Genomic DNA, 25067 nt, shown 5'->3' on the forward strand with positions numbered 1-25067 from the left:
CTACAAAAATTAACTGATTGTGGTGGCATCCACCTGTAGCCCAGCTACTCAGGAGGCTGAGGCAGGAGAATTGCTTGAACCCAGGAGGCGAAGATTGTGGTGAGCCGAGATTGTGCCATTGCACTACAGCCTGGGTGACAGAGCGAGACTCATAAAAAAAAAATAAATTCTGCTTCTTTTATTTTCTACTTCTCTTCAGATTTGTTTCTTGTATGTATTTTCCAACTATGTATGCATCACAGCCCTTCTGAGTTATAGCTACAGTTTTCTCACTGTTCTCTTCACGCCATTTCATTTCACATGGTACTTTGTAGATTTTGATGACAAAATTCTATTTTTAGTGCACTTAAAAATGGATTTTAACTGGTGAGTTCGCTTATCAATATAACATTCAGATTAGTTAATTAAGATAAAAGCCAGGTGTGGTGGCTCACGCCTCTAATCCCAGCACTTTGGGAGGCCGAGGCAAGTGGATCACTTGAGCTCAGGAGTTCGAGACCAGCCTGACCAACATGGTGAAACCCCGTGTCTACTACAAATACAAAATTAGCCACATGTTGTGGCGCATGCCTGTAATCCCAGCTACTCGGGAGGCTGATGCAGGAGAATCGCTTGAACCCAGGAGACAGAGGTTGCAGTGAGCCGAAATTGCTCCATTGCACTCCAGCCTGGACAAGAGCAAAACTCTGTCTCAAAAAAAAAAAAAAAAGATTAAAGGCGCACACTGTCCACAGGTAAGAGGATTAAATTAGCATTGAATTTCTTTGTTTTTAAAAGAAAAATCTTATTAGATTCTTATACAAAGTGTGGCAAATATAAAACTTGCTTGAAAATATGGAAATTAAATTTTTAAGAGAGTTAATAGTAAGTAAACGAATTTAATTTTCTTCTTTTATTTTTTAGAGACAGAGTCTCGCTCTGTCTCCGAGGCTGGAGTGCAGTGGTGTGATCTTGGCTCACTGCAAGCTCCGCCTCCCGGGTTCACGCCATTTTCCCGGCTCAGCCTCCCGAGTGGCTGGGACTACAGGCGCCCGCTACCGCACCCGTCTAATTTTTTTTGTATTTTTAGTAGAGACGGGATTTAACCATGTTAGCCAGGATGGTCTCAATCTCCTGACCTCGTGATCCGCCCGCCTCGACCTCCCAAAGTGGTGGGATTACAGGCATGAGCCACAGTGCCCGGCCACGAATTTAATTTTCTGTGATATAATTACAGCACAATTTACATTTCCATGCAGAATCTTTTAAGTGTGGTGGTAAAGATTGCAAAATAATAAAATGAACTCTGAATTTAAAATTTAGAAAAATATGTCTTTTCTATATTGATTTTACAATTTGGAGAAATTTGTCTTACTTTTTATATTTTTTCTTTTAGTGGGAGAAGTTTAGTCTACGGTTTTTATTTTTAGTCACCAAGCTGTAGCCAACTCCTGGGTCATTTTCTCTGAAAAACATTTAGAGATCATGACAAGTTTTGGATTAAAACATTCTGTTATTTTGCATGCAAACTAGTTTACTGTGTTCACAGACTGGCCAGTCATGGGACCATAAGCAACACCTGCCCCTTTAGTGGCTTTCATACCATTACCATCAGCACCAGAAACTCCAGGTGCCCCAAGCTTAAAGTAAAAATCCTAAAGTACATTGGCTTCTCCCATGCAATGTGCTGGGTCCAAACCATGCTGTTAAATATCAGAGTTCCTATGGTTATGACTGACAAATGACAATAGCCCCAAAATACATATTTTTGATACTATTTAGCCAAGATTACCACAAAGATACAGTATTTGACACATTCTTATTCTTCTATAACGTTTTGAAAATATTTTCTCTTGACAGATAAAAATGTGTACTTTTTCTGTAAATATTTTGAACATGCTGTTAAATATCAGAGTTCCTATGATTATGACTAAAAAATTAAATGACAATAGTCCCCAAACTATGTATTTTCATACTATTTAGCCAAAATAATCACAAAGACACAGTATTTGACACATTGTTTTTTTTTATGTTTTAAAAATATTTTCTTTCAACTTGACAAAATGTGTGCTTTTTCTGTAGAACATATTTTGAAATATATATACATTGTTATTATTTCTAGGTAATTAATACCTCACATAGTTAACATTTTTGTGGTGAGACCACATGACATTGTCTTATCATTTTTCAAAAATCCAAATACATTATTATGAACTATAGTCACGATGTTGTACAATAAATCTCTTGAACTTATTTCTCCTATTTGACTATAATTACGTATTATTTGACAGACTTTCCAAACCTCCATTTCTTCTAAATACCTTGCCATCTGATGGTCACCATTTTACTCTGTACATCAATAGGATTAAGATTTTTGGAATCCATGTATAGGTGAAATCATGAAATATTAATCTTTCTGTGCCTGGCCTATCCCAACTAATATAATGTCCTCCAGCTTAATCCATGTGATTTAAAATAATATAATTTTTTTCTTTTTTTTTTTTTTTTTTTAAGGCCAGGTGTGGTGGCTTACACCTGTAATCCCAGCACTGTGGGAAGCCAGGGCAGGTGGATTGCTTGAGCCCAGGAGTTTGAGACCAGCCTGGTCAACATGGAAAAACCCCATCTCTACAAAAAAAAAAAAAAAAAAAAAAAAAATATCAGCTGGGCATGGGCATGGTAGTGCATGCCTGTAATCCCAGCTACTCCAGAGGCTGAGGCATGAGAATCCCTTGAGCCAGGGATGCAGAGGTTGCAGTGAACTGAGATCGTGCCACTGCACTCCAGCCTGAGTAACAGAGTGAGACTCGGTCTCAAGAGAAAAGGAATTTTCTTATTTTAAAAATAATATTCTGTCGTGTATATCTACCACATTGTCTTCATTTACTCATTAGATGTTAAACTGTTTATTCTGTATTTTGGCAATTGTGAAAAGTGCTACAAACAGAATTGCAAATGTTTCTTCATTCTGATTTTATTTGTTTTGGATATATATCCAGTAGTGCAATTGCTGTTATGACATGGTAGTTTAAGTTTTTTGAGAAATCTCTATTTTGTTTTTCATAATGGCTGTCTTCATTTACATTCCAAACCAACAGTGTGCAAGCCTTCCCTTTTCTTCACATCTTTACCAACACTTTTTCTTTTTAATAAGAGTCATTCTAACAGGAATGAGTTGATATCTCCTAGTTTTGTTTTTTCTTTTTTGGCTTGCCTTTTTGTGATAATTGACATTGAGCATTTTTAAATATATCAGTTGGCCATTATGTATGTGTGTTCTTGAAAAATACTTATTTCAGCTACTTATTTTTAATAGTTACTTATTTTTGTTGTATTGTCATTTGAGTTTTTTTTATATTTTTGATATTAACCCCTTGTCACATGTATAATTTGCAAATATTTTCTCCCTTTTTTTAGTTGTCACATTCTGTTCATTGTATCAGATTCTGTGCAGCAGCTTTTTAATTTGAAGTGATCTGACTGACTTGTTCTTCCTTTTGTGTCCTGGGATATTTAGGTTAAATCAAAAAACTTGCTGCCCAGACCAATGTTATAGGACTTTCACTCTATTTTTTGGTAGTAGTAGTTTAAGAGTTTTAGGCCTTACATTTAAGTGGCTAATTTATTTTGAGTTTATTTTTACATATGGTGTGAGATGAGGGTCTCACTTTTTTTTTTTTCTCTGCATGTGGACATAAAGTTTTCTAAACATCATTTATTGAAGATACTGTTATTTCCCTTTAAAAAAAAGTCACCTGTATTTAAAATCAGTTAGCTGTAAATACACTGATATATTTCTGCTCTTTTTTTCTTCTGCTCCATTGGCCTATATCTCTGTTTTTATTCAAGTGACATACTGTTTTGGTTACCATAGTTTTGTAGTGTATTTCAAAGTCAGGGTGATACCTTCTTTTGTCTTGATTGCTTTGGCTATTCAGGGTGTTTTGTGGTACCATGTGAATTTTAGATATGCTTTTTAAAAATGTCTATGAAGTATGTCACTGGTATTTTGATAGAGGTTGCATTATATCTGCAGATCATTTTGTGTAATACAAATATTTAACTATTAAAAATGCCAGTTCATGAATGAGTAATATTATTCCATTTATGTGTTACTTAATTTGTATAATGTTCTTTAGAGTAGAATATAAGGTGTTTCAACTTTTTGGTTAAATTTATTTCAAACTATAGTTAGGTAGATGGAATTTTTTTGAATTTCATTTTGAGATAGTTACTAATGTATAGAAATGCTATGACTTTTTGATGATGTTTTTGTATTTTGAAAGTTTAATAAATTTTGTTTGTTTGTTTATTTTTTGTTGTTGTTGTTGTTTCAAATGGAGTCTCAGTCTATCGCCCAGGCTGGAATGCAGTGGTGCATTTTACTTTGCAAGCTTTTACACTGTCTCACTGGAGTCAGTTTGTTGTTGTTTTTGTTGCTTGTCTTTTGGGATACTGTAGCAGGATTGATAAGAAATCAGAGAGACTGATGGGGTTGTGGAGGATATTTATTGTTTAGGTGCACTGGCCTAGTCGGATTAACATCCAAAGGACTGAGCCCTGAACAAAGAGTTAAGTTACCCTTTAAGCATTTTGTGGGACGGCAGGGGGAGATCTGTGCAGGGAGAAGCATATTACAGAAGCGAGAAACAAAGACAGTTATTCAATTAATTGTGACATGCATTACATAATTTTTTACTTTCCAAGGAAAAACGTGTTTTACAACTTGAGTTTATCTATCTAGTGACCTTGCAGCTGCACAGCTAGAGAAACAGGGTCTTCAAAATGCCTGGGAAAGGAGGAGAGATAAGGCTTGCTAGCCACAGAAAAGCAGGCCGTTAATTTTTAAAGGACTCCAGCTCTTTCTCTTTCTCAGGAGGAATTGGGTTTTCTTACATACAACTGAGTTTCTGCTTACACATTCTTTAATTTCTTTTAATTTCTGTTCCAATACTATTTTTTTGGTCATAAATTTTTCACTTTTTTTTTTTTCTTTGAGACGGAGTCTCACTCTGTTGCCCAGGCTGGAGTGCAGTGGCGTGATCTTGGCTCACTGCAAGCTCTGCCTCCCGGATTCATATCATTCTCCTGCCTCAGCCTCCTGAGTAGCTGGGGCTGCAGGTGCCCACCACCACACCTGGCTAATTTTTTGTATTTTTAGTAGAGACTGGGTTTCACTGTGTTAGCCAGGATGGTCTCAATCTCCTGACCTCGTGCTCTGCCTGCCTTGGCCTCCCAAAGTGCTGGGATTACAGGCATGAGCCACCGCGTCTGGCCCCATTTTTTTTACTCTTTTTCTTTTACTATATTTATTTCACTGTTCTTCTGTCCCCTTACAGAATCCAGGGGGCAGAAATTATGTCTGTGTTGTCCCCTCATTATCAGCATCTGATTGGCTGACCAGCAATTTGTCTTCAAGAAATGAAAGCTGGGTTAGGTGAAGGCAATTTTAACAGCTTTTCAAAGTTAGAGTACACCAGAAGATTCCTCTTAGCCCCAGGGTATCCACTTGCTCCCTAGAAAGGATACACTCCATACTTCAGGTCATCGTAAGGGAGAAAATAAACCAGAAGCTGATATCCACCGGACATTCAAGCTGACATAAGCATGGCAGATATCTTGGTTTATCCCCAGATAGTACTAAACCCAGGACCAGCAAAAAACTAAAGGGTGGCTGAGGACACATCACCCCATAAATTTTCCAAAGCAGAACTTTGACCCAAAAACATTCTGATAAGATCTCTGTGCCTAGAGAAGATAAAACGAAAAGAGACACAGTTTCTACAATACAACATCGGGGGATTATTATTTGCTTTCTCCTCATGGGAAATATTTACAAACAGTCAATACAACTTCTTAAAAGCACCATTTAATGCTTTGCCAAAAAATAATTAATTAAAATATGATATAAAAAAGTACACTAAAAGACAAAGAAGTGATAATGTGAATTAGGAAGGAAAAGTTGGCATTTAGGAATGCCAGAAGAACCTGGAAATTTAGTATCTTACTGCAAGCCAGAGTGAGGCTGGAGATATGGGGCATGGGAGTTTAGACTTAAAAACCCTGCTTGGGACACAGGTGAAAAATGCAGCAGAAAATCAGTTCCCCGTGCTGTGTGAAAATAATTAAGTGGCAGGCAATTAGACTGAGGTGTCTCTAGTCCCTGGGTTCATACTTTAAAAAAAACTAACTCAGGTGCATTATTTTTAATTACTACATTCAGAGAAACAAAATTCAGGCTTCACCAACTATAAACTGCCAATTAAGCTCTGATTACATAACTGGGAAATTTTCACCTTTAATCTATTGAAGTAGGAACTTAAGAAAATAACAGAATAATAGCATAAGTAATAATAGTAAAGATTATAGTAATAGTAAGAGAAATAACAATAGCTCGTAGAATGAATTGCTGTATTAACCAAGGCTAAAAAGAATTTAAGTAGCCCCCTTGAAGTTAGAAGAGAATATTTACTGTCTGTCCCAAGAAACATTAACCATATCTACCTTCCACATATTTTGTAGGCTCTGTAAACTCTTGCTTCTTTCTTCCTTGCACAGCTGCAAGGTCACAAGACAGATAAGCATAAGCTGCAAACCAAGTTTTCCCAGAGATGTAAGACATGTTGCAAAAGTGTCACAGCAGCCTTTGTTCTCGTTTCTGTAAGCCTGCTTCCTGCTTCACACAGTGCCCACCTCAAAATGCTTAAAGGGGACTCATTTTCTTTGCTCTGGGCTCAGAGTTTCAGGACATGTGTCCGCTGTGCCAGTGTATACCTTAAACAAACACTTTCCTTCACTCCATTTCGTCTCTCCAGTTCCTTACTTTCCCACAGCAGTACAAATTAAGAAACCACGTAATTGTACCTAACCAATTACTAAATTTGGTTTTCTTCATTATGCATTTTACAAAATGTCAAGCGCATCCAGGTGAAGAGACCACCAAACGGGATTTGTGTGAGCAACAAGCCTGTTTATTCACTTGGGTGCAAGTGGGCTAAGTCCAGAAAGAGAGTCAGCAAAGGGAGATAGGAGCGGGGCAGCTTTCTCGGGAACAAGTCATAATGGTAGAATGTCATAAGGTGGGTTAACTAGTTAAGGCAGGAACTGGCTGTTCCACTTCTTTGTGATTTTTTGGCTGCTCCAGACTTCTTGGCTCCTGCAGGCCATCTGGACATATATGTGCAGGTCACAGGGGTTATAATGGCTGAGCTTCAGCTGAGGCCTGACATTCCTGTCTTTTTATTTTTAAAATATAAAGTTATAAGAAAAGATAAAGAAAATATAACTTTTTAGTGAGAGTCATTGGGGTAGGGGTGATATTTCTCAGGACTGCCTCAAGCATGACCAGGGACTGTGTGGACACCTTAAAGAAAATTTTATTACGAGTTAGTCCAGTAAGTTTCAGGTCTAGGGTGCATTTTTTATGTGGCTAAAAAGGTGCCAGTTAGCATATTTTTTAGCTTGGAACTGCCCTAAGAAAATAAGTTCTCTAAAAACAGTAATCAGGCATATTAGCTTTAATGTAGGTGGCGATGAGTTTTTAGACCAAGGAAGGAATAATGTTTTATGTACCAAAGCTTTTTGTCCCTATTTTCCATCATATGAATAGGATTCCCTGTTGTTAAGCCAACGACCTATTATATTACTTTTTTTCCATAGGTGTGGGTGGCAATGTGAATGGAGAAGTTCAATAGTTGTGATTGCAGATCCTATGCAGGAGAGATAATAAGTAAAATAATCTTTGTCTCCTGGATAAAGCTGAGGAAGAATAAATTTTTCATGATCTAAGAGCCACTTGACCTGAGTTGGAAAGACTGGTAGAGCAGGTTTTCAGAAGAGGAGTAGGTGGGGGTGATAGAGGAGAAAGAAAAATATTGGCCTTTTGGAGTGAGGGCTGGAATATTTGTGGGTGTGGAGGCATTTGCTGTTTCTTTTGCTGTTCTGTCAGCATAGGCATTTCCTTTAGCAATAAGATCAGTTGGTTTCTGGTGTCCTTTACAATGAATGACCCCAGCCTTGGCTGGCAGGAGAGCAGCCTTAAGGAGAGCCTTTATTAGAGAGGCATTGATAATGTAAGAGCCTTGTGTGGTGAGGAAACCTCTTTCAGCCCACATAACAGCATGGTGGTGCAGGATATGGAAGGCATATTTAGAGCCAGTATAAATATTGACGTACAGTACCTTTGCAAGAGTGAGGGCCCGAGTTAAGGCAATGAGTTCGGCTCGCTGAGAGCTACTGAAGTGGTGCAGAGCAGTAGCCTCAATGAAAGATGTGGAAGAGACTATAGCATAGCCTGCCTTTGCTGGTGAGTAGCAATTAGGCCTGGTGGCCTAATAAGTTCTCTTATTAGGCCAAGACATTTTAACAAAATTATCCACTACCCTGACTATTCCTGGAATACAGCCGCATCTCATTGCCGCCCTTCTTCCCAACCCAAAGCCTGTTTTGCATCCTCCCCTTGTATCTCTCCACCTTAATCTGCAAGTATGGGATACCTCTACTCCCTCTTTGGCAACTGACCATGCACCCCTTACCATTCCATTAAAACCTAATCACCCTTACCCCACTCAATGCCAGTATCCCATCCCACAGCAGGCTTTAAAGGGACTGAAGCCTGTTATCACTCACCTGCTACAGCATGGGCTTCTAAAGCCTACAAATTCTCCTTACAATTCCTCTGAATTACAATTCAGAGGACTATGCTGAGAACTGCCATCAATAAACCAAGTGTGATCAGGGTGAGGAATAGGAAAGATGGAAATATGGGGAAATGGAGTGAATGCCAGGTGGATCAGAGACATACAGTCATGGGGGTCAGGTGTAGTGTCAGGAATAATGTGGAAGGCTGGACTGAAGTCCGGGCCAGGAACAAGGGTAATTATGGGAGACTCAATAAAGAGCGAGTATAGCCAAAGAAGCCAGGGGGCAGAAAGTATATGCATCAGGTGTGAGGAAGAAAACAGATTTTGAATGTTATGAGACTTGTGGAGAGTGAGTTGAGCATAGTTTGTGATTTCGAGGACATCTTGAGCATAGTTTGTGATTTTGAGGACCTCTAAAAGTATTAGAGTGGTGGCAGTCACTGCACACAGACATGAGGGCCAGGCTAAAACAGTAAGGTCAAATTGTTTGGACAAAAAGGCTACAGGGCATGGTCCCGGTCCTAGTGTAAGAATTCCGACCGCACAGCCCTGCACTTTGGCTGTGTATAATGAAAAGGGTTGGGATGAGTCAGGGAGAGCTGGTGTGGGAGCAGTTTTTAGAGCTGTTTCTAAGGAATGGAAAGAGGAGTGGGGAGAGGATTTGGGATCTGTGGGGTCAGCTGTGTTTTCCTTTGTGAGTTTATATGACGGTTTTGTTAGGATGGCAAACCCAGGTATCCAAAGGCGAAAGTATCCAACCATGCCTACAAAGGAAAGGAGTTGATGCTTTGGTGGTGGGGAGAGGGGTCTGCAAGATTAACTGAACACAGTCTGTAGGAAGAGTGCATGTATGTTGACAAAGGACTATGCTGAGATATGTAACACTAGGGGAAGAAATTTGAGCCTTAGAGGGGGATAGTTGGTACCCCTTTGAGTAGAGATGTTAAAGAAGTAGGATACTGTTCTGATGGGAAGATTGGTAAGAGGAGCTGCAAAGAAGAAGGTCATCAACATATTGAATAAGGTGAGAAGCAGAGGGGTGGAAAGAAAGTCAATCATGAGAAAAGGCTTGGCTGAAGTAATGAGGGCTGTCCCTGAAGCCTTGTGGCAGTACAGCCCAGGTAAGCTGCTGGGACTGATGGGTGTCAGGGTCAGTCCAGGTAAAAGCAAAGAGAGGCTGGGATGAGGGGTGCAAGGGAATAGCGAAAAGGGCATCTTTAAGATCAAGAATGGAATAGTGAGCTGTGGAGGAAGGTATTGAGGACAAAAGAGTGTACGGGTTGGGCACCACAGGGTGGACAGGCAAAACAATTTGGTTGGTAAGGCACAGATCCTGAACTAACCTGTAAGACTTGTCCGGTTTTTGGACGGTAAAATGGGGGAATTGTAAAGAGAATTTGTAGGCTTTAGAAGCCCATGCTGTAGCAGGCGAGTGATAACGGGCTTCAGTCCCTTTAAAGCCTGCTGTGGGATGAGATACTGGCATTGAGTGGGGTAAGGGTGATTAGGTTTTAATGGAATGGTAAGGGGTGCATGGTCAGTTGCCAAAGAGGGAGTAGAGGTATCCCATACTTGCGGATTAAGGTGGAGAGTTACAAGGGGAGGATGCAAAACAGGCTTTGGGTTGGGAAGAAGGGCGGCAATGAGATGCGGCTGTATTCCAGGAATAGTCAGGGTAGTGGATAATTTTGTTAAAATGTCTTGGCCTAATAAGGGAACTGGGCAGGTGGGGATAACTAAAAAAGTGTACATAAAAGAATGTTGTCCAAGTTGGCACCAGAGTGGGGGAGTTTAAAGAGGTTTAGAAGCCTGGCCGTCAATACCCACAATAGTTATGGAGGCAAGGGAAACAGGCCCTTGAAAAGAAGGTAATGTGGAGGGGGTAGCCTCCATATTGACTAAGAAGGGGACGGACTTACCCTCCACTGTAAGAGTTACCTGAAGCTTGGCATCCATGATGGTCCAGGGGGCTTCCGAGGCGATCGAGCAGCATCAGTCTTGCCAAGGAGATCTGGGAAGGAGTCAGCCAGAGAGCTTTGAGCCAGAGCTCCAGGGGCCCTAGAAGTGGCTGCAATATTAGTTGGACAGTTTGATTTCCAGTGGGGTCCTGCTCAGATGGGACACGGCTTAGGAGGAATCCTGGGCTGTGGGCAGTCCTTGGCCCAGTTTTGCGGCACTTGAAGCAAGGTCCATGAGGAGGTTTTAAAGGAGTGCCCAGAGGCTGCGGTTTGGTTGTTCTGCAGTTTTTGTGTGCCAAAGGCATGGCTGGAGTTTGTCTTACAGTGGAGGCAAGCAGTTGCAGCTCTGAAAGATGTTGCCACTTGGCTGCCTCTTGTCTATTGTTGAACACCTTGAAGGCAAGATTGATAAATTCTTGTTGTGGGGTTTGAGGGCCAGATTCCAATTTTTGAAGCTTTCTTTAATGTCAGGAGGTGACTGGGTGATAAAATGCATATTGAGAATAAGATGGCCTTCTGGCCCTTCACAGTTTAGGGGCTGTAAAGTGTCTAAGGGTGGCCGCCAAATGGGCCATGAACTGGGCTGGGTTTTTATATTTGATGAAAAAGAGCCTAAATGCTAACTGATTTGAGAGAGGTTGGATAAAGAAAAAAGGAGAATTAACCTTGACTATGCCTTCAGCTCCAGCCATCTCTCTATGAGGAAATTGTTGGGCAGGTTGGGGAGGGCTAGTCACAGAATGAAACTGTAAGCTGGACCAGGTGTGAGGGGGGATAGAAGGATTATAGGGTGGGGGAGTGGAGGCTGAGGAAGAATTGCTTGGCATGGGGAGGAGCAGCCTGGGGAGGAGGGAAAAGTTCAGATGGGTCCATAGAAAAGGAGGATTTAAAGGACCCAGAGCTTGGGGTGGAGACTGAAGGTATAGACAGGAGAGAAAGAAGAAAGATTTGAGATGAGTCACGTTGGGAGCAGAGACTAGGGAGGGACCAATGTGTAAAGAATGCCTGGACGTCAGGCACTTCAGACCATTTGCCCATTTTTTGACAAAACTTATCTAGGTCTTGTAGAATGGAGAAATCAAAAGTGTCATTTTCTAGCCATTTAGAGCCATTTTCAAGTTTGTACTGGGGCCAAGCAGTGTTGCAGAAGAAAATAAGATGCTTAGGTTTTAGGTCAGGTAAGAGTTGAAGAGGTTTTGAGTTTTTTAGAACACAGGTTAAGAGGGAAGAAGGAGGAATGGAGGGCAGATTGCCCATAGTAAAAAGGTAAGTTTAGAGAAAAGAGAGGGTAGAGACACAGAGAGAGAGGGGTGGTACTTGCCACCCACAGGAGGTGGTACTTGCCACCAAGGTGAAGGATCAAGGCAGGCATCCCCGCGGTGATCAAACACATCTAGAATGTGGGTGAATAATCAGGCAGGCATCCCCGCAGTGATTAGACACCAAGGGAAGACTGTCTTCCCGAGTCTGTGACCAGCACTGGAGTTTTGGGTCCATGGATAAAACGCATCTCCTCTGTCTCTACCAGAAAGGGAAAGGAAATGAAGGGAAAGGAGAGATTGAAGGGTGGTGCCAAAATTGAAAGGAGAAAGAGGTTGAGGGATAGCAAGAGAGGTTGGAGAAGAGAATAAAAAGATGCTGCTTACCCGATTTAAAATTGGTGAGATGTTTTTTGGGCCAGTCTGAGGACCCGAGTTTGTAGGTGGATTTTCTCATGGAGCAAAAGGCAGGAGGACAGGAGATTCATTTCCCAAGGGAGGTCCCCCGATTCGAGTCATGGCACCAAATGTCAAGCACATCCAGGTGAAGAGACCACCAAACAGGCTTTGTGTGAGCAACAAGGCTGTTTATTCACTTGGGTGCAATTGGGCTGAGTCCGAAAAGAGAGTCAGCAAAGGGAGATAGGAGAGGGACAGCTCTATAGGGCTTGGGTAGACAGTGGAAAGTTACAGTTAAAAGTAGTTATCTATTGTTAGCAGGGGAGGGGGTCACAAGGTGCATGGTGGAGAGATCATGGGACTCATTGTCCAGAAGAATCACAGGACAATCACAGGGTCGATTGATCAGTTAAGGTGGGGCAAGGAAAAGTCACAATGGTGGAATGTTGTAATGTTGGTTAATCAGTTAAGGCAGGAACTGGCTGTTTCACTTTCTTTGTGGTTTTTTGGCTGCTACAGACTTCTTGGCTCCTGCAGGCCATTTGGACATATATATGCAGGTCACAGGGGTTATAATGGCTGAGCTTCGGCTCAGATGCCTGACACAAAACACTTTCCTTCAAGCCTCTCCCATAGACCACAAACTACAAACCATAGCTGGGTGCTCTACAATTCTAAAACCACTCTTTAATTAAATTCTTAAATATTTTGGAGTGACCCCCATAAAGTTTTAATAGGCAAAAGTAGAAGCTGGGAACCCCACAGAACAAAGTTCTTCCCATTCCTGGCACTCTCATCATTTCAAGGCTTCCGGGGGTCCCAGCGTCTTAGCTGTGGATCTATAGGGGAAGAAGACACAGAGCAACGAAGATGAGACCTGGAACCCAAGCTGCAGTGAGAGACAAAGGCCCCACCAAACCTGGAAGTCGCCCTGCTGGCTCCAGCTGCATGCCTGATTGGACAGTTCCCAGCCCAGAGTCACTGATTGGATAACTTTTGTTTTGTTTTGTTTTGTTTTGAGACGGAATCTCACTCTGTCATTCAGGCTAGAGTGCAGTGGCATGATGGCTCACTGCAACCTCCGCCTCTCAGGTTCAAGCAATTCTTCTCCCTCGGCCTCCTGAGTAGCTGGGACTACAGGCATGAGCCATGGCGTCCAGCCTGTATAACATTTAAAACCCCACCCTCTCAGGCCCTGAGTGGCAGAAGATATGATTAAATGATGGGCTGCAGCCCTCTCAGGCAGGGCTTCCTCCCTGAGGTGAGCTAGACCCACCCCAGAGGATATTTGCATTCAACCTTGCGTATAAGGTCATACACATTTGTAAATAATATATCATATGGCGGCCAGGCACGGTGGCTCATGCCTGTAATCCCAGCACTTTGGGAGGTCGAGGTGGGTGGATCACGAGGTCAGGAGTTCAAGAGCAGCCTGGCCAACATGGTGAAATCCCATCTCTACTAAAAATACAAAAATTAGCCTGGCATGGTGGGCAGCACCTGTGGTGCAGGTGGCACATGTGGGCTGCAGGAGCCAATCTGCTACTCTGGAGGCTGAGGTAGAGAAATGCCTGAACCCGGGAGGTGGAGGTTGCAGTGAGCAGAAATCATGCCACTGCACTCCAGCCTGGGCGACAGAGTGAGACTCCATTTCAAAAAAATATACATGGCTATACACAAACGAAAATAACATAATAACACATGTTTTAAAATTTCAGCTTTTTTTGGCCAAGCACGGTGGCTCATGCTTGTAATCCAAACACTTTGGGAGGGTGAGGCAGGAGGATCATGAGGTCAGGAGTTCCAGACCAGCCTGATCAACATGGTGAAACCCCACCTCTACTAAAAAATTAACTTTGGGAGGCCAAGGCAGGTGAATCACCTGAGTTCGGGAGTTTGAGACCAGTCTGACCAGCATGGAGAAACCCCATCTCTATTAAAAATACAAAATTAGCTGGGTGTGGTGGCACATGCCTGTAATCCCAGCTACTCGGGAGGCTGAGGCAGGAGAATTGCTTGAATCCCCGGGAGGTGGAGGCTGCAGTGAGTTGAGATTGCGCCATTGCACTATAGCCTGGGCAACAAGAGCAAAACTCCATCTCAAAATAAATTAGCCAGGTGTGGTGACGTGCGCCTGTAATCCTAGCCACTCAGGAGGCTGAGCCAGAAGAATCACTTATACCTGGGAGGCAGAGGTTACAGTGAGCTGAGATCATGCCACTGCACTCCAGCCTGGGTGACAAAGTGAGACTCCGTCTCCATGAAAAAATAAAAAAAAAAAATTTCAGCTTTTTTACCTTCCTGGTTTACAGTCCTTTGAATAGGCAGCCTGAGATTTTAAAAAGGAGGTAATCCTCTCAAATAGAATGTGAGACACATGTGAATTTTGAATTTTCTAGTAGGCAAACTTTAAAAAGAAACAAAGAACAGGTTGAATTGATTGTAAGAATGTAGTTAACCCAATATATCCAAAATATCATTTTAATGTGTGAGGAATATGTAATTATTAATGAAGTATATAAATATTTGCAACCAAATTTTTGAAAATAACTGCATATTTTACCTTTCTAGCACATTGCAGTTCAGACCAGGCACATTCCAGGCAGCCAGGAGCCACACATGGCAGCTCTGATGTCAGTGGTGTGAAGGGCCAGAGGTGAAGGAAGGGCCTCTCCCTACTAACATCTGTCTTCAGTTCCGAGGGTGGAACAGATAGTGGCCATAGAAAGAGCTGAGACCAGCAGGAATAAAATAACCACAGGTAAACCACTGCTGGCCACCTGTTGCCCACCTTCCTTTTAGAGATTAGGCAGTGAACAAAGGATGATGGGGCCACAGGAGAAAAAAACTCTACGTCTTCAGTTCTGTCCACACTCTTGAACTCCAATGTTTAGATATGGAGAAAATAGATTAAAGGCATTTATTTTGCTATTTGGCCTTGGCCCTAATTGTCTGGCTGTGGTTATCGGTTTTCTTGAGTGGTGACTGCACTCCTGTGCACTCCTGGAGTGACTGCACAGAACTTCAGGCGATCTGCGTGCCTCAGCCTCCTGAAGTGCTGGGATTACAGGTGTGAGCCACCACGCCCAGCCAAAATCTTCTACATATAAGTGTATGCCATGAGTGCACACAAGAGGCCTTTTTTGATTTCTGTCATTTGTAGAGCCATAAGAAAAAACAGTGAACAAAGAGTGTATGATAGCAAAGATGTCCTGATTTTTGATCTTATAAAAAAAAGTCTATCTGGGCCAGGTGCGGTGGCTTATGCTTGTAATCCCAGCACTTTGGGAGGCCGAGGTGGGTGGATCACAAGGTCAGGAGTTCGAGACCAGCCTGGCCAATATGGTGAAACCCCGACTCTACTAAAAATACAAAAACTAGCTGGACATGGTGGCACACGCCTGTAGTCCCAGCTACTCGGGAGGCTGAGGCAGAAGAATCGCTTGAACCCGGGAGATGGAGGTTGCAGTGAGCCACCACCACACCACTGCACTCCAGCCTGGATGAGAGAGCAAGGCTCTGTCTCAAAAAAAAAAAAAAAAAGCTGTCTATATCAATGTTGCCATCCACTTTTGAGAAGAAACTTTACTGGTTAGCTTTACCTTAAGATCTCCAATGGATATACAATTGCAAATGTTTGGAGGGGCCCTTCTGAGTCATGAGATTATTAACCCAAGGTTCAGGGTCCTGAAGTCTTGCTGCAGTGTGGATGACAAGCAGACTCAATCTCTGGGTTATAGATTATAAAGAGTTTTACTGTCCTCAGTTAGTAGACCATTAAAAGTATTCTTTACCTGGTGAAAATATGCTTTGCCGTAATGCACTGAAGTTTTGCTGCATTTGATCATATTAGACTTCAGTAGCAGAAGATACATGAGGTTCTATTATCTGGTGCATAAGACATCCAATGACTATTTTATAATAGTCAACACATTTTTTTCACTCTCAGTGAATCTGATTGTCATCAGTCTCAATTACAAAAACAATCCAGTCCGTTTAGTTAGCTTTGCTTAACACTATTTTATCAGGGCTGGGTGCAGTGGCTCGCTCCTGTAATCTCAGCACTTTGGGAGGCTGAGGCAAGTGGATAACCTGAGGTCAGGAATTCAAGACCAGCCTGGTAAATATGGTGAAACCTCGTCTCTACTAAAAATACAAAAATTAGCCAGGCATGGTGGCAAGTGCCTATAATCCCAGCTACTTGGGAGGCTGAGGCAGGATAATGGCTGAATTCGAGAGGCGGAGGTTGCAGTGAGTCGAGATGGCACCATTCGATTTATTTATACATAAATAGACTGTAACTTATTATTGTACCAACCACTGTGTTTTTAGCAATAAAATAACATCAAGTGTTCAAGCCATGTTCAAATAAGGCAAATCCCAAGCTGTAGTCAATCTGGCTGTTTCTACACCTCATGTTTATTTTCTGTATGTCCCTTTGCTTTTTCTGTCCATAAATCTGTTTTCATCATGGGGCTGTGCTGCAGTCTCTCTGACCCTGTTCTGGATTCACAGGCTGCCCAATTTGCAAATTATTCTATGCTCAAATAAACTCTGTTAAATATAATTTCTCTAAAGTTTTTTTCTTTTAGGCTGGGCACGGTGGCTCACACCTGTAATCCCAGCACTTTGGGAGGCCAAGGCGGGTAGATCACGAGATCAGGAGTTCAAGACCAGCCTGGCCAACATAGTGAAACCCCGTCTCTACCAAAAATACAAAAAAAATTACCTGGGCATAGTGGCGCGCACCTGTAATCCCAGCTACTCGGGAGCCTGAAGCAGGAGAATTGCTGAACCCAGGAGGCAGAGGTTGCAGTGAGCAGAGATTAGGCCACTGCACTCCAGGATGGGCAAAAGAGCAAGACTTGGTCTCAAAAAAAAAAAAAAAAAAAATTTCTTTCTCTTAAAAGTTTTCAAATTTTTTTATATGATGAAAAATAAATAATGTGTTGTTGGGCCTCGATTTCCTAAACTCATCCCTCAGCTATTTCCTTAAATTATTCTATGTCTTTTCAAAATGCTTCTTCAATTTCTTTTCTTTTTTTGAGACAGGGTCTCACTCTATCAACCAGTCTTGATTGCAGTGGTGTAACCAATCATGGCTCACTTCAGCCTTCACCTTCCTGGCTCAAGCAATCCTCCTGCCTCTGCCATCTAAGTAGCTGGGACTACAGGCATGCACCACCATGGCTGGCTAAATTTTATTTTATTTTATTTTTCATGGAAACAGCATCTTATTATGTTGCCCAGGCTGCACCGGAACTCCTGAGCTCACGTAATTCTCCCATCTCAGGCTACTAAAGTGCTAACAATACAGGTGTGAGCCAGCTAGTGCTTCTGCAATTTCTTGAGATGATTATTCCCAGTGATAAACAGTACTGAGCACAAATCTGAAAGGAATCTGGTTTCTTCTGTACAAGTGTCACTCTCCAGGATTTCAAGGGTCTAGGGCAGGGCAGCTACTTTGTAGTGTGATCTATGGAGGTACATGGGCTTTGGAGTCAGACAGAGTTAATCCTGAGTCTCAGCCCAGCCACTTAGTATCTGTGGGTCTTTGGACAATTTTCTTGATGTGAAAGAGTTCTATGAACCACATATGGAAAAGAGGTAGATTGGTACTAATTGCAAAATGGTGGCAATTTTTTATCTCTTCTGTATCCATGCCCATTGCCAGGTGCTTTTACAACTGTTTCCATCAAGATCCAGAATCTGTTTTCCAAACCCTAGATCTGGCTGGCCTTATTGGCTCAGAGCGGTAGAAACTTGTGAACATGACAGTGGGCTAGTTTGGGGCCCAGGCTCAAATGGTCTTGAATGCTTCTGTTTTTCTTTCAGGATGCTGCCATCTCCATGAATAAAGCCATGTTAGCCAGCTGGAAAATAAGATACCATGGGAAGGAGAAGCAAGGTGTCCTGTTGACAGCCCCAGAACTAGAAGCTCACCCCCAGAAGCACAGCTGGCTAGTCAACAAGCAGCTGATGATACATGTCTCAAAGAGCTCAGCTGAGACCAGAAGAACGGCCCCACTCAGCCTAGCCTAAATGGCTGACCATCTCAATTACGAACTAATAAGTTTTGGATGATTTGTTATGCTACAATAGCTAACTAATACATGCACCCAGTGCAGATAGGACACCAGGATTCAATGACAGGTTGATTACTAGTTACCTTCTAACAGTGGGCACCCTATAGGTACTGATTTTTTCCCCTGATTTAAAGTTGGGTGACTTGTAAGAGAATGTCGAGTAATGCAGAAATACACGTAGACATGTATGCATGTGATTGGTGCTTATACCCACACAGTCCCACACACCACAGGAGAAAACAGATAACTACGGCCTGACCATTAGGGCCAAGGCCAATAGCAAAATAAGTTTTGCCTTTAATCTGTTTTCTCTATATCTAAACATTTGAGGTCAAGAGTGTGGACAGATCTGAAGACACAGAGTTTTATTATCCTGTGGCCCCAACATTCTTTGTTCACTGTCTGATCTCTGGAAGAAAATGGGCAACAGGTGGCTATCAGTGGTCTCCTTGTGGTTATTTTGTTCTTGCTGCCCTCTGCTCTATCTATGGCCACTATCTGTTCCACCCTCAGAATTGAAGGGAGGTGTTGGTAGGGAGAGGCTTTTCCTTCACCTCTGGCAGAAAAGGTTTGCTGGGGCCCTTCACCTCCCGACATCAGAGCTGCACTTCAATGTGGAAGCTTTGGTCATGTGTGGCTCCTGAGTGACTGGAATGTGGCTGGTCTGAACTGCGATGTGCTAGAAAGGTAAAATACAGAGTTAGTTTCAAAGATTTAGTTTCAAATATTTATATGCTTTATTAATAATCACATATTTCTCACACATTAAAATGAAAATTTTTGATATATTGGGTTAATAAAATTGTTACAGTCAATTCAACCTGTTACTTTTTTTTTTTAAGTTTGGTTACTAGAAAATTTAAAATTTACATATGGCTCACATTTTATTTCAGAAAATTACCTCCGTTCTAAAATTTCAGCCGGCCTGCTCAAAGACCAGAAGCCGGGAAGGTCATAAAATCCGAAATTTTAAAATAATTGTTATTATATTCTTTTCATTTGTGAATAGGCATACAGTATGTTATTTATAAATGCATGTGACTTTACACACAAAGTTAAATGCAAATTCCCTCTGGGGTGGGCCTGGCTAAGCTCTGGGAGGAAGCCCTGCCTGAAAAGACTGCAGCCTAAGCTGTCACTCTTTCTTCACTCAGCCCAGAATCTGTTCGCATCTTCTGTCACTCAGGGCCTGAGAAGGTGGGGTTTTAAACGTTATCCAATCAGCGACGCTGGGCTGGGAACCGTCCAATCAGGCACGCAGCTGGAGCGGACAGGACGGCTTCCGGGATGTGGCGGGGCCTTTGTCTCTCGCTGCAGCCTGAGCTCCAGGTCTCCCCTTCACTGCACTGTGTCTTCTGCTCCTAGAGGCCCAACATCTGTGGCCCTGTGACCTGCAGGTATTGGGAGACCCACAGCTAAGACACCGGGACCCCCTGAAAGCCTAGAAATGGTGAGAGTGCCGGGTCGGACATCCCGAGAGAGGGGAAGGGCTGGTTGTAACCGGTGGGAAGTAGCTGTGGCGGGACTCAGGCCTCCCCGCAGTCAGCTCCACAGTCTGCGCCCCGAGTTCTCCTTGCCCAGCTCGGCCTCAGTCCCCTCCAGCCATAAGATGGCGGCTGCGCTGACAGTCGGGACCCCAGGCGTCCTGTCTCTTCACTGCACAGTGACTGTGCCCTGGCCTGGAGCCCTCTCTGGGCAGCTCTGCACCCGCAGCGCCGCGTCTTTCCCAGATTGTGCAGGGACCACGGGAGGGTCTTCAGGGGACAGTTCTGACTCGGGGTGCGGGTTCATGAGTGGGAAGAGCTTTGTTCCGTGGAGTTCCCAGTTCCTCTTGTCTTCTGTTAAAAATATATGGGAGTCACTACAAAAACATTAAATAATTTAATCAAAGAGTGATTCAAAAATTGTGGAGCACCCAGCTGTGGTTTGTAATTTGTGCTTCATGGGCGGGACTTGAAGAAAAGACTTTTATAAAAAGCATGATGAAGAAAACCAAATTCAGTAATTGGTTAGGTAGAGTTACATAGTTTCTTAATTTGTACAATAAAGGTGAAAATTTCCTGATTATGTAATCAGAGGTTAATTGGCAGTTTATAGTTGGTTAGGGCTGAGTTTTGTTTCTCTCAATGTAGTAATTTACTGAAAAATGCACGTCAGTTAGATTTTTTAAAAATAGGATCCCAGGGACTAAAGACACCTCCGTCTAATTGCCTGCCTTTTAATTATTTTCACAGTCCATGGGGAGCTGATTGTCCGCTGCATTTTTCACCTGTGTCCCAAGCAGGGTCTTAAGTCTAACCCCCATTCCTCATTTCTCCAGCCTCCCTCTGGCTTGCAGTAAGATACTAAATTTCCAGTTCCTTCTGGTGTTTCCAAATGCCAGCTTTTCCTCCCTAATTCACGTTATCGCCTATTTGTCTTTTAGTGTACTTTTCTATACCGTATTTTAATTATTTTTTGACAAAGCATTAAATGACGCCTTTTAAAAAGTTTGTTATCTGTAAATATTTCCCATGAGAAGAAAGCAAAGAATAATCCCCTGATACTGTATTGTTAAAACTCTCTGTGCCTTTTCTCCTTGTATCTTCTCTAGGCACAGAGATCTTGTCAGAATGTTTTTCGGTCAAGGTTTTCCTTTGGAAACTTTATGGGGTGATGTGTCCTCAGCCACCTTTTAGTTTTTTTCTGGTCGTGGGTTTCAGTACTGTCTGGGGATGAACTAAGATATCCACCGTGGTTATGTCAGCTAAAGTGCCTAGTGAATATCAGCTTCTGGTTTATTTTCTTCCATAGGACGACCTGAAATATGGAGTGTATCCTCTCAAGGAAGCAAGTCGATGCCCTGGGGCTGAGAGGAATCTTCTAGTGTACTCTTATTTTGAAAAGGTAACCTCTTGAGACATTAAAATTGTCTACGTCCAACCCAGCTTTCATTTCTTGGGGACACATTGCTGGTCAGCCAGTCCGATGCTGGCGCTGTTGGGAAAACACAGAAATAATGTATGCCCCCTGGATTGTCTTAGGGGGCAGAAAGATAATGAAATACATATAGTGGAAGAAAAATAGTGTTAAAAAGTGAAAAATTTGTGACAGATAAAATAGTATCCCAAAAGACCAGAAAAAAACAAAAACAAAAAGACCTGACTCTAGTGAGATGGTGTAAGAACTTGCAAAGTAAAATGCACCTGGAGCAGTCACCGAGAAATACTGCAGTGTCTCCTGTATGGGTGGTTCATGAGCACATAAGTGAGCAGGAGTGGGTGGAAGAATCTCCCAAGTGATTGAATGGCCTGACTTGAAACATGAGTCAGACACACATTTGTTTTTTAATCAGCACTGCCACTCCCTGGGTTTGTCACCTTGAAAATATTCGTTTACTTATTTTGACCTCACTTTTTTAGCTGTAAATTGCATTATATTAGTAGGGCTTGAAAGGTAGGAATTTTTTTTTTTTTTTTTTTGAAACAAGTTTCACTCTTGCTGCCCAGGCTGCAGAGGGATTGATCTTGGCTCACTACACCCTCCGTCTCCCAGGTTCAAGCAATTCTCCTACCTCAGCCTCCTAAGTAGCTGAGATTACAGGCACACACCACCACACCCAGCTAATTTTTTGTATTTTTTTTTTAGTAGAGACAGGGTTTCACCATGTTGGCCAGGCTGGTCTCGAACTCCTGACCTCAGATGATCTGCCTGCCTCAGCCTCCTAGAGTGCTGGGATTGCCGGCATGAGCCACTGTGCCTGGCAGGTAGGAAAATATTTACAAAGGGCATAAAAGAGGTGGGTTTTAGAAAAAAAAATAATATCTAATTATGTATCCCATTTGTTAAAAATTCTCATTTACCTTTTTCTTTCCCAGAGTGAGTTTACAAGTTTCCTCAGGTGTGTTTTTTTTATGGTTGGGTGCATTCAAACAGAATTCCAAGGCTTAGCTTTTAGAATGCTAGGTACCAAGGAAAAGAATAGGGAAAAATCTCTATTCATTCTGGCTGTAGAGAATGAATACATTTCCATGAGATAATGTGGTAGATAATTGGTGAGTTACATAGATTCATGAAAACATCAGTTGCTCTTTTTGCAGGGTGAATTTGTGACTAAATATCTCTGTTCAAATGCTGTTATCTTGATTTTTGAGTTTCATGCTACATTTTATGAGATGAAACTTGGTATCACCTAAAAGTATTCCCATATAACTGTTTACTACATGGTTTTTAATGAAAACAATAAAATAATAGATATGTTGTCTGAAAGGAATGGATACTTTTGCTTTTCTTATTTAAGTACAAAATGTAAGTACCTTAAAATTTCCTTTCCTTATATGAACACTGTGTTTGAGTAATTTTGCTGGATTTTTCAAACACATAGTTTTGAAAACCTTGTGAGTAACTCTAACATGGAAATTAAAGCTTGAGCCCAGTGACTAAGAGCTAAGGCTAATATTGAGCCTACAAAAGGAGGTTATGAAAGGCCCACCTATGTGGTGGCTCACGCCTGTAATCCCAGCACTTTGGGAGGCCAAGGCGGGTGGATCACGAGGTCAGGAGATCGAGACCATCCTGGCTAACACGGTGAAAGCCCGTCTCTACTAAAAATACAAAAAAATTAGCCAGGCGTAGTGGTGGGCGCCTGTAGTCCCAGCTACTTGGGAGGCTGAGGCAGGAGAATGGCATGAACCCGAGAGGCGGAGCTTAGGGTGAGCCAAGATCACGCCACTGCACTCCAGCCTGGGCGACAGAGCGAGACTCCATCTCAGAAAGAAACAAAGAAACAAATAAAAGCCCAGCTAGTTTTTTTCTGGGGATCCTCCCCTGCAGATGTCCCAGTCTGCTCAACCCAGCCATGGAAGAAGCCTTTCTGCTGACACAGCCCTGGAAAGCTGGGGACCCACAGGCAAATGCAGTTAGGATTAAGATGAAAGGGGACTGAGAGGATCTTACTGATGATGTTGTTATTGTTTTGAGGCAGTTTCTAGGCTTTGGAATATCAAAGTTAGATTTATGTAAAAAAAAATTCCAAAAGAGTATTGCAACAGGAAGAAGTACCAATTATAAAAACTTTAAGTATTGGAAAGTTTAGGCTGACAAGGGCTTTCTTTCCTAGGGAGGAGCAAACAAGATTAGAAAGAAGGTAGGAGGGGAATGGCAAATGAACCGTGAAAAATCAGATTTTAGATCAGAGAATGTTTTACCATGAAGTCAGCATGTTCTTAGACGAGACATAAAATAAGGTTGTATGTTGAATCAGACTGAGGATAGTTCAAAGTTCTGGAGCCTGTGAAAAATTTTATTTAGACCACTGAAGACAAATGCAGCTGATTCTTTTAATTGGAAAAATAAGAAAATGTGCAGAGTTCTACCAGAAAGAGGTCCCAATCCAAGCCCCAAAAGAGGGTTCTTGGATTTTGCTCAAGAAAAAATTCAGGGTGAGTCCATACAGTAAAGTGAAAGGAAGTATTAAGAAAATATCACAAGGTCAGGAGTTTGAGACCAGCCTGATCAACGTGGTGAAACCCCATCTCTACTAAAAACATAAAAATTAGCCAGGCTTGGTGGTGCACACCTGTAATCCCAGCTACTCAGGAGACTGAGGCAAAAGAATCACTTGAACCTGGGAGGCAGAGGTTGCAGTGAGCCGAGACCGTGCCACTGCACTCCAGCCTGGGTGACAGAGTGAGACTGTCTCAAAAAAAAAAAAAAAAAAAGAAGAAAGTAAAGGAATAAAAGAATGGCTTACTCCATAGGCAGAGCAGCCCAAGGGTTGCTGTTTGCACATTTTTATGGTTATTTCTTGATTATATGCTAAACAAGGGATGGATTATTTATGCCTCCCAATTTTAGACAATATAGGATAGCTTCCTAATGTTTCCATGATGTTTGTAAGCTGTCATGACACTTGTGGGAGTGTAGCAGTGAGGGCAATCAGAGGTCACTCTCATCACTTCTTGGTTTTGGTGGGTTTTATTTGACTTCTTTATTGCAACCTGTTTTGTCCACAGGTCTTTATGACTTGTATCTTGTGCTGACCTTCTTTCCTACCCTGTTACTTAGAATGCCTAACCATCCAGGAATGCAGCCCAGTCAGTCTCAGTCCTATTTTACCCAGCCCCTATTCAAAATAGATTTGCTCTGGTTCCTCTGACATCTCCCCCATCTTTTTCACAAGGGCACACTTAATCCTGAGGGTTGTAGAGGGATGAAGATCCATTTTCTATAACTACTTCATGCTGAATAGGGGTGATGATATTTTTGCCTAACTATTCAGTTTTCTTGACCCTGAAACAAAGGATCAGTGACATTTTATGCGAAGTCAAAAAGTATTACTTTCATCTTCCATTAGTTCAGTCCCTTCAGTTAATTCCTGTTCTGTTTGATAGTCATGAACATTCCAGTTCTCCATGTATACTGAACGTTTTTTCTCTATTCTAATGTCACAATTTCTAAAGTTATCACAAACTTGCACTTAAGAACATCTGTTGCCAGGCACAGTGGCTCCTGCCCATAATCTCAGCCCTTTGGGAGCCCAAGGCGGGTGGATTATCTGACGTCAGGAGTTCAAGACCAGCCTGACCAACATGGTGAAACCCTGTCTCTACTAAAAATACAAAAAAAATAGCTGGATGTGGTGGTGGACACCTGTAATCCCAGCCTAGTTTGGGAGGCTGAGGCAAGAGAATTACTCGAACCTGGGAGGCAGAGGTTGCAGTGAGCTGAGATTGCATCATTACACTCCAGCCTGGGCAACAGAGT

General features: G+C 42.2%; 1 protein-coding gene across 1 annotated transcript in view; it reads left to right on the top strand.

Annotated features, from left to right (window-relative positions):
- The window catches only part of LOC115931567 (zinc finger protein 91-like), a 101679-nt gene that overhangs the window by 40383 nt on the left and 36229 nt on the right, over positions 1-25067 (top strand). Inside the window, 2 exon segments of the mRNA XM_063701186.1 lie at positions 19478-19773; positions 21117-21209. Of these exon segments, the coding sequence (XP_063557256.1) occupies positions 19478-19773; positions 21117-21209 (389 nt within the window).

The sequence above is a fragment of the Gorilla gorilla genome, chromosome 20, assembly GCF_029281585.2.
Source record: "Gorilla gorilla gorilla isolate KB3781 chromosome 20, NHGRI_mGorGor1-v2.1_pri, whole genome shotgun sequence".
Classification (NCBI taxonomy): domain Eukaryota; kingdom Metazoa; phylum Chordata; class Mammalia; order Primates; family Hominidae; genus Gorilla; species Gorilla gorilla.